The 10,834-nt window shown below is 38.9% G+C and overlaps 1 protein-coding gene across 1 annotated transcript in view; it reads right to left on the bottom strand.

Annotated features, from left to right (window-relative positions):
* Window positions 1–10,834, bottom strand: part of TOX3 (TOX high mobility group box family member 3) — a 73,615-nt gene that overhangs the window by 17,915 nt on the left and 44,866 nt on the right. The window contains exons 2-3 of the mRNA XM_066327865.1: window positions 6,968–7,033; window positions 2,788–3,042 (exon numbers count right to left, since the gene is read on the bottom strand). Coding sequence (XP_066183962.1) covers window positions 2,788–3,042; window positions 6,968–7,033 — 321 coding nt within the window. The remainder of the gene's footprint in view (window positions 1–2,787; window positions 3,043–6,967; window positions 7,034–10,834) is intronic.

The following is a 10,834-nucleotide window of genomic DNA, read 5'->3' as shown; positions in this document are numbered from 1 at the left end:
AGTACACCATTAATACAGCATTTAAATAAGACTATCCCAGTATCGCTGGATAAGAACATTGTTCTGTAAGTGTATACGAACATCATAATTATTTTACAACCTCATCTTTAGTTCTTTCAGATATAGTAAATTCAATTGACCATGAAATGAAATTTCATAGTCAAAATGCCTCCTTTACATTTTTTTATTGCTGCAATAAAGTTTTTATAGCTCCAAGGCAAGGTAATTCATGAAATGTCTAATTTAAAGATGAATTCTAATATTATTAATAAATATTTACCAGTTTAATAAAGTGCACATTTTCTTCATAAAATATGATATAATGTTTTCATTTTTTATTTTTGAAATACAGATTAACTGCTGGAAAATTTGACTGCTAGAGAGAGCTATGTGAGTTCAGGGGAAAGCTATGCAAGGGCCCTCTGTTAATGTTTTTAAACTTCCCAAAGCTACCTAGCATTTATGAGCAGAAGAGAAAAAGACTACTGACTACTGACAATGGCAGGGGCCACTTCATCTCACAGCATGAAACAAATCAAGCAGTGTGGGGAATGTCTGACACACAAACCTCCCTATGCGGCTCCTCCACATCAAATCACACAATTCCGTGTCAATTCTCTGCAGCAAAACTGTAGCACACAAGTTCCAAATCCATAGCTTTGAACTGGAAATCACCCCAGAAAATGCCACTGGACTACTGGGGTAAGAAGGCAGGAGCTTCTTTACATCTTTTCACTGACTTATATGGGAACAAATCTTACCAATGGAGTCAGTGCAAACTGTGCCATTAATTTCTACATTGCACGGTCGAGGGAAAAGGCAAAGATGTGAAACCTCCCATTCAGCACCAGAAGAGATGAGCGAAGAATTACATGATCTAGAGGCCTCTTCTGGTTGGAACTGTTAAGGTAACAGCATTTACTCATGGAAGAATCACATCCAGTGAAAGATTGTAAAATTAAAGGGCAAAACTGGGTCATGTTACAAACTCTCCAATACCATTGAGGGGATACTCGGACACGTAACACAACACCAATCCAGCTCACAGTATTTTCTGACCAAGTTTCACTGTATTCAGTCCACACGAGCTCCATTACTTTTGTTTTCAGGCACAACATTCCTTATCAATCTGATCTTCCCTCAGAGGTTACCCAACATGTACAGTGCAAAATGAGATCTAAAACAAATGCCATATCCTTCAAGGCCTGTTTTAGGCAGTGCCTGTTACGGATTCACAGAATGACTGAATTCTGAACCTCTTAATTAGTGAGCATCTTGTGGTTTACATTAGTGCTAGCTAGTCTTCATGACCTTGAAAGAAATATTAAAATTTGCAATGAAGTCAGCAGCCTGTAGAATTACAGAGAAATATTTGCTGCCTGTTGGTTTGTAAATCTTTAATTAATTTTCACTTGCCAGATTAATATAAAGAAATCACAACATAACAACACAACCTTTATTACAGTCCAGCAGTAAATATGCATTTTCACTATGCCAAGTTCAGCAAAAGGTCCTATATAAAAGAGCTAATCAGAAAAAAATATAGTTGATGGAAAATATCTGTCAAGCTGAACATTCACTCACTCTTCAATATGCAACACAGAAACTAATTCTAATTGTAAGCACCGAGTTTAAAATGCTGAGTAGGATAAACTGGCTCACAGCTGTGTGCCATGGCTGGCAGTGTGGATGTTACTGCACAAAAATCTCAGAAACCCACCCTGGGAGATCCCCCCACAAGCCCAAAGGGAAACACTGCAACAACCTGGGAACTGCCCCGTGCACCTTCCTTGGAGACTGCAGCCCCACAGTGCCTACAGGTTCTGGAGCAAACTCCACACATCCCTGCTTCTGATTGCTCTAATTAGCTCTGGAATTAGCCTCACAGTCCCCATCACTCAGCTCTTCCACACCCAAATCAAACCTCCCTATTCTTGAGGGCTCAGACACAGCCCAGGAAGAGAAGACCACCCTGCCTCAGCCTCTGTGGCCAGCAAGAGCACTGGACACAACCCAGTCTTTTTATGGCCCTATATTCCTGAGTATTGTCAAGGTAATATATCCCTCTCACTTCTACTATTAGTTAAAAAAATAATTAATTCCCTTTTATAAAGATTTAGCCCATGGATTACACAGGATATAGGGAAATACTACTTTTTTCCTGCTGCCATACTGTGTCTGGCTCTCCTTCTGAACCACTCTCAATATTGCACTCTCAATATATCCTGATGGATGTCAGATGTGGGTCCCAGACTTCAGATACAGACAAGCAATTCATTCTACATGCTGTAGAAGGCCAACACTATGGTCTTCCAATTCTTGATGCCAGTGCCAACTGTATAACACATTTTTGAACTTTAGGAGCACTTGGGATGCACATGATGCCAATGGGTATGGGCTTCCAAGTCCATTCTCAAAATGAAAATTACGTGTTTGTAAAGCCTGACTGCTTCTTCACAAGAGAGCTGCTCATTAACAGTATAGCATTGCAGCGTATATTAAAAAACACGTTTATCCTGCTGAATTCACCAGTACTTAACCCTTAACCATTTGGCAACTGCCTTAGGGAACTGAGCAACAGCAAATCATTGTTTGCTGTGTATCAACACGTGTCATCGTTCATATAGAGCACACCTGTAACATGACACAGAATACTGGCAGATGCTTGGTCAGGCACCAAAAAACCACACAGATCCTCTGAGGGGTCAATAAAAACTGAGAGATGGCACAGATCTACATGTGACAGACACCACTGGGCAATGGGAACACACAAAGAACCAGACCTACCATATGCAATCCATTGCTGTGGATGACGCCGTCTTGCTCCACGAGATTCCGTGATATTGTAATAGAGGGAAGATCCAAGCTCTGGGGGGGGAACTGAGGGGTAAATTCATTTCCTTGTGCAGGCAGCTGGTCACCAAGGCCCTGAAAGGGGAGCAGTATATCTGCCATGCCCAGTGCGGGGTCTGACTCGGGCGGGGGGGTAATGGGTGGGATTTCAAACTCCTCGTCCCCGAGGCTCGGCGTATGGAATGTCTGCTGGAAAAGGACAGGACAAGACAAACACTGTTAGGGCACACAGGGCTCAGCAATCATCATCACACCTGCAGTCCAAATCTTGGTTTGTTCTCAAATGCAAACTCTATAACCAACAAAATTTTTCAGTTTCATATGCTGAATGGATCTGTGGATGATTCTGATTAAAGATTTAAGTCTCATTATCATATGGCTTAAATGGAGTATCAGTATTAACAGTTTTTTAATGTGTACTTAATTAGCAACATCTGTCTGTTGTTAGTCCAAATATCAGCTACATTGGATTTGGCTGTACAACCAACTGCCAGTTTATTGATATGTTAGTAAAATAGCACAAACAGCTTACATTACTCTCACGCTTCATAAAACACTGACAATTTCGTAGCACACACACAACAGGAATTCAGCACTGACCATTTTACATCTTTTGTTTGCTTTTATCCACTAAAAAAACATGAAATATTATAATTCTTTATTTCTTTTCCATTCCTAAAATACAGTGAAGCCTTTTAAACACGGGTTGTAATTTGGAAGAGAGATGTATGAAAGTGTGAGGGTGATTACAGCAGCTTCCAGTGCTTTTTGAAGCAAGCCAGCTTTGTTTGAACAGTAGGTTTCCTATGAACTAAACACCTGTTAAGATGCCTTGAGCAAAACATTTACTGCCAGTTATCTTCAGGGTTTGTGCATGTTGGTACGTGTGCATGTGTCTGTCAAAGATAATCTTTATTCAGACTCTGTATCTGGCGTCAACATTGCTGACTTTTATTTGGGAAACAAATGAGCTACGCTTATTCAGATTTTTTGAGAGTTAAATGAACTTTCATGTATTATTTCAGGTCCACTGCTACTTAATAATAGAAATTCAGTGCTTGAAATCAGGCCATTTTAAATGTACCCAAATCAGGACTGCCTTGATCAAACTGGGCAGTTGGCAATCCTAAAATAGGCACTCTTGTCTTGTTCTAGACATGCAAGGCTGCTCTGGGATTTGTTTGTTTGCATTAGTTCAGGATTCAGGTTGGGGTGGGAGGAAGAATTGTTTTATGTATTAATTACATTGTTTGAAAGAGTGACTTAATGCCAGTTAATTTAAAAATGATAAGTTCAGTGAAAGATCTCATTAACTGCTGCAAATTGTCATCCTTCAAACTGTTAATGATGATATAAATTAATAACCGCTTGAGAGAAGATGGAAACTGAAACACAAGAAAAACCTTTGCTTGCATATAGAACCTGTCAGCTGTCATTATTGGTCTCACACCAGAAATGATGGGGTCCCAGATTGCTGCAGTCTGCAGCACTGTCAGAGTCTGCTGAGACTGTGCCCATCTCGCTCCAACTGCAAGGCTGTAACTTAATTCTGGATGTGAAGGCTGGGCCTGGATTAGGGAGATGTTTGACTTCCCCACTGCTATATTACAAAAGGTGTGAATTTTTCTTCTCATGGGCCCCATGGTTCACAAACACAAAGGATGGATTGGCCAGGAGAAGTGGTTGGCTAATGAACATAACCCTATGGCTGCATTTGCAGTTATTTTGGCACTAATGTGGTCTAGTAACAGATGCAACTGTAATTTGTGACTCATTTGCTACCCCATTACTGCTTAATGAAATCTAACATATCACATTAACAATACGGATAAACACTCATTCTTGATATGTGGCATTTGGCTGTTTTCATTACCACTGTAATTAACACTTGAAATATTATTTCAATAAATATTTAAGGTGCTTTAAAATGAGTCGTAGTAATCATGACATAGAGACGGAAAACATAAAGCAAATGTGTGGCTCCTAAGCCTGAATGTGCTCTAGGATTACACTCTTAAGGCATTATTTACAGAAATAAAATGGGATTCTAGCTCAGCAGTGCTCAGGCCCAAAATAATACCAAGAAAGCTACATTCATGTTAATGTAAAACCACTATAATTAAATACATTGTAATGCAGTAATTGCAAAGTAAGGTTCATGCTTTAATATGAACAGTAACACTTAATCATATTTTTATTCCTTGTTCAAGCAAAAGGGTTCAGTGAAATCAGTATTATTATAGTACATTTGAACCTCTCTTTACTTGACGTATTTATGAGATATTAGTAATTATAAGAACTGGATCTTTTTTCTCCATCTAACAGAGTAATTCCAGGACAGCTCCAGAAATATATAACATAGCTAGATAATAATACAATCTCTTACTTAGAAAATTAGCATTCATCTTAATACTTATAGCTAGAAATGAGAGAGTAAATTGATTAATACCTTAACATTTTTTAATCTGAATTTAATTCTAAGTGCATAATTTATCCAAATATGTATATATCTTAAAAAAAAAAACCAAAACAAAAATCAAACATAAAACAGACATAAGACTGAGAATAAAATAGATGTAATCTAAGAAGAAAGCAAGCCCCTTTAGCGAAGTAGCCTTAAATCCAAATCACTGAGCTATTCAGTCTGTAAAAAGAGTCTGAATACTATGCAATTTGGGACTGCAGAAAGGTAGTGTTTATGACCAAAAGATGGTATAATGTTTGTGAGATTTATCTTACCAATCACATTTTTTTTAGGTTATTAACTTTTCAAATATTTATATCTTACACATATATTAAAAAAAAAAAAAAAACACCAAAAAAACAAAACAAAACGTGTGTGCATGGTTAAATGCCATCTGTACTGAAATGTTCAAAACATTTGTTCCTTTTGATAAAAATGCAAATCTGGAGAACTGTTGTATCAACATATAACAGCCAATGTCTGACACGGTGAATTATCACAGCTGGAATTAAATTGTCTCTGAACAGCTGCTGGCAGCAGAGCTTTCATCAATGTTTGATTCAAATGTAGGAAAGAAATTCTACAGAAAGAAACATCATGTTGTCATTACAGATGGGGTTTGTGTTCATTATCACAAATAACACTGGAGCTAGTGCCAAACAATATTCCCTTATCTAAGCAGTCTTGCTGGGTAAAAAGAGATGGTGACCATTGTATAAATGATTCATAAAATCCTACCCTTAATTCTAACCTTCAGATTTATTGTTACACTTTCCTGCTTATTTTCTCTGAGGTCGCTGTTTTAGAAGTGCACAGGAATACCTGTGACTGAGCCCCCACTTAAAACATGAAAATCAGGGCTGCCTGCTTTTCTACCCTTTCCTCATGTTGGCAAGATCATTTATGACATGCACCCTACAAACAGTTCTTGTTCTCCATATTGCTGTGCACATACTAAGTGCATGGAGTAAGAGCTTGGGTTTCAAGGATGAGGAAAAGCAGTTTCTGTCTGGACTTGGGGTTAGGATTAGTGTGTTGACAGTCTTTAATAGGTTATAAGGTATCCACATGGATAGATGGAGCCTGTAGTTCCCACACTTTCTGCTGTTTCCATTCTCAAAGGCAGTGATCAAATACATCATCTCCACAACCCAGCCAGTCTCCACCAACCCAGCCTCTGGGTTTGTTCTGGACCCTGGATTCAAAAGATTCCTTCATCTAGCACATACACTTGAGGCAACAGATCTGGCTTTGGTTTTCTATCTTGTATGAGTATTAAGAACCCAAATTAAACCATTTGTATCTATAACAAAAATTAGAACATTAGCTAGTAATGACTATTACTAGGCTTGCTTTCAAAGTGTACACCTACTGAGCCTTTTATTTGTTTCCTTCTGTTCATAAATTTTTTTCCATACATAAAGCAGATTTGTTTCTATTGACATGCTATGTAAGTAACAGCCTTATGGACAGCTAAATTGACTAGTAATGGAGAGCTGTCAGGTTATTTTCTTTCTCATTAAAGTCTTTATTTTGTGCTCCATAAAACACACAGAAATTCGGCACTTCACTCTTCATCCATTCAAAGTCTGTTAAATTATCACAGCAAACAGCAGAATATGAGCATAGATAAAAAATAAAAACATCTACCTCATTTGCAGCAAGAAATGCATTATTTGCCTCTGCCATGTTCATGTAGTTGTTATTGTTTCCAAACTGAAAGAAAAATAAATATTTGGATTTAATGTACGCCATGATAAACTTTTCTTTACCCCATCACTGGCATAGAAAAGGCTGGGGGAAGGGAAAAAACCCAACAAAACCAAAACAACAAACAGATTAAAAGTATTTGCAAATGTTCTTTGAAGTCAGAACCCAATTGGATTCAACATCATTGTTATTGTTATAGTTATTGTTATTACATATTCTTCATCCCCCAGTCTTTACAAGGAAGATACTCATGTGTATCTCTCCAACTTTTTGTGCCCATGCAGGAAAGCCACCCCAGAGACTTAAAGACGACTTTGGAAATTAAGAATCCATTAGGAAGAGACTCCCAGGAAAGACATTTCTACTCTATTTCATCTTTTCTGATGCACATCATAATATTTCTGCCAGTCATCCTGACCCAGAGGATTGCTGCAGCCAGAGGTAGCTGCTGTATTCCTACTCCAGGTAGACCTGGCTTCAAAGAGCTGAAGGCCAGTAAGGAGAAGAATGAGAATCTGCAATGCTGTTCCTGAAGTCCCATACTTTCCACAGAATCAAAAACCCGAACATCCCCCTTTGTTTATCTTTCCCTCCAGTGGAGCTCCCACTCTCCCAGTGAACATTAGCACCAGAACATTTTTCAGATCAGAGTAACTGTCTGACACTGAGACCCCGAGATGTGCCCAGTGTCCCCCTGCTCCCACCGAGGTGCAACGCTCACGCCACATGCCAGTGACCACAAGGGATTCCCTTCCATGCCAGTCCTTTCCTCCAAATTCTCAAGTATGAACATTTGTTGAGGATGATAGGCACCTTTACTTCTAGAGACTGAACAAAGACAAGAAAGAGATTATCAGGGTAATACTGTGCCTTATACCCTTGAACAGCATTTCCAAAGGCATGCGGGCTGGTAATCAGTCCTGCAGTCGTTCCCAGAGGAGAGAGGCATCCAGAGTCTTTGCTCCAAGGAACAGACACCAGGCATGCCCTGCAACTTCAGTAAAATAGGCTTTCACCTGTGCACATTGCTCCAGCCAGGCACAGAGCACAGTGCAAGGTAGAGTGCTCAGTGAGGGAAAAGCCCCTGTGCTGTCCCTACCACATCGCTGCTGCTAAAGCCACACCGAGCATTCCTCCCTTAACTCTCATTTTCGAGTTTGATAGAACTACTTTTTTAAGGAAGGCTTTGTTTTATGTTATCTTGCCAGATCTTGGTGGGCCTGCACCCTCTCCTCAGCCCCACAACTGCAAACACTCCCAACAGCAGCACAAGCTCTGCAATCAGAGCGTGGGGATGGGTGACCATGCACTTGCACACATTGTTTTTTCCAATCGAGAAACTCTGTTGTGCTTTCAGAGCAGCTGAACCTCTCCTGAAAGGAAAACCACTTCCCTTCAGCTCAATTTGCTACAGCTGCACTTGGTGTCTGACAGTTTTTAGCAGTGAAATGTTTCAGACTCTCCAATTTCTCACTGGAGGGGACTGGTGATCCTTTCAAGAAAGAGGCTTTCCCTGAAAACTCAAACATCCACTTCTGTCAATAAGACAAAGTTAAAAGGAGATATAAAAATAAATCTTAAAAAATAGAATTGGAGCCTTTTTTACCTGATGAATTGTCAGATTGACTAAACAGGACATCAACCAAATTAGGAGACACTCACAGGGGAGGGAAAGAATACAAGATGAGATCCCTCATTCTGAAGTAACAAATTCCATTTGTGTACTTATCATTCTGAATCTTTCAACCTATAACACATGTTAAGCAACAGAGGCCTTAGCACAATATGTAGGCTGCCTCATAGCTATTAAAACTCTGTTATCCCCAGCTATGCAGATACTCAAGTAATGTCATCCATTTTTTAAAAGCCCAGATGTCACCCATGTTTGGAGATTAAAAAATTCAAGTAAAATTGCACATTCAAATGACTGTTTTGGCACATACGGATGTGTGTGTGTGGATTTGTTGCACAAAGACACTACTTCAGCTCAACAGTGCGATCGACAGGATAGAATTTTTCATGTCAGTTAGTGGCAAACTAAGAATGATTTACATGAAAAACTCAAATGGCTCGAATAGAGCTGTTCTTTCTACAGTGACAAAAAAAAAAAGGGAAAAGAATCAAGTTTTCAAAGGATATCTAAGGGCAAAGGTGCACTAGGCAAGCATTACTCTAACACTGGATAAATAAGTGGGGATAAACCCTACCCTATTTTAATGACCTTAGCATCCTGAGGGCTCCAGTGCCTCAAAAGAGAAGTCAGCCTCAAAACAGTGGCTGATTTTTTCCTTGAAGAGTAAAATTCTACATTGTTTTGATGTACATGTATTGCACACAGCACAGCTACTGCTTTCTGACTGCCAGGGTGGTTTTCTCCTTTTTTGTTTTATTAAAGTAAAACAAAGGGGAGAGTGACAATTTAATTTTCCATTTTATTAAGACTGTAGAAGAAAATGATAAAATAAGGAATGTCAAAGCTAACAGTTACAGGTACATATCCTTCAAGTCATTCTGTTCTTAGGCTATAATATTTAAGACTCCATTGTGTATGACTCAGGCAACGATGTCAGAAACTGAAATATTTCAGCTTTTGTTAGTATGGACCACAACTAACATTCTGTACATTTATTTTTTGTCTTTGAACTAGAAATCCATTGAAGGCACATAACAATTATCAGTGAGTATTTCTAAGATTAAACTTCCATATTATCTAATGGTACCTATAACAACAAAAGAAAATAAAATGGTTATTATCTTAAGGACCTAAACAATTCAAAAAACAAATTAAGCTTAGAGTGAAATAAGAACTGGGTTAGAAATCCTCTTCTGAACAGTTAGTCTGCGAATGTAATTACTGAAGAAACTACAGCTAATCAGCTGTGAATTGTATCCATTAATTAGTATTTGCCCTGGAGAAATGAGAAAAATCAGTAACAATGTTAACACTGCAATGCACTGATGAGTACTGAAACACAGGGCCCTCAGCATTTAGTCAAGCAGGTGGCTCCAATGGTCCAAGTAATTTAAAAAGCTCTCACCTGAAGTGCAGAGCTGGAATTACAAAGCACTTCTTGCATATCTTTGTATCTATATAAGGCTATAATTAATGGCTTTTAATTTAGAAACACTTTGTGATCAGCTGGGAACAGTGATAAATCATTCTAAATAGAACAACGGGTTCTTGCCTATTTTAGTAAAATATTTTTTTTGCAAAAAGACTCTTGTTGCTGACAACATTTTTCTCCATTTATTTCCTTAAGGATCCCTTGCTCTGACCCCTCATAAACTGCTCAGAGCATTAGTATAGTTGACAGCAGGGATTCAAATTAAAGGGAGGACCCAGCAATTTGGCCTGGCCAGGCAGACTCCCAGAGGCTTCCACCTGTAGAGATTCCCTGGGACAGAAGAAGAGTAAGATGCAACACCTAGTCCAGCTATCTCTTTGGTTTGGGATGCTGTTGAGATGCTTTGCAAAGAACTTTTCCAGAGAAATTAGCAAGGTTTTGCATAAACTTTTTTCATCTAAAGAACTCAGAGCATCCTTTGCTCTCTAACCAGGAAAAAATAAAATGTCTCCAGCTTCCTTTGGCTCTACACACCATTGCATTACAAAGTAAAGTTTTTTCCTTTTGTTTCAGTTCAAACTCTCTCTTCAGTTCTGATGAACACATTAAGTGGGAGTACCCAGCCGACTGCCACCACCAACCCATGGAAACCACACGCATCTGCCCATTTCAGGAAATGAACTGCACACAAACAAAGCCTCTTCTGAACTTGCTTCCATTCTTCATGCTAATCACTGCATTA

This window comes from Sylvia atricapilla, chromosome 12 (genome assembly GCF_009819655.1).
Source record: "Sylvia atricapilla isolate bSylAtr1 chromosome 12, bSylAtr1.pri, whole genome shotgun sequence".
Classification (NCBI taxonomy): Eukaryota; Metazoa; Chordata; class Aves; order Passeriformes; family Sylviidae; genus Sylvia; species Sylvia atricapilla.
Note: the sequence above shows the minus strand (reverse complement) of the source record. Positions and strands in the feature narration are given on the sequence as shown.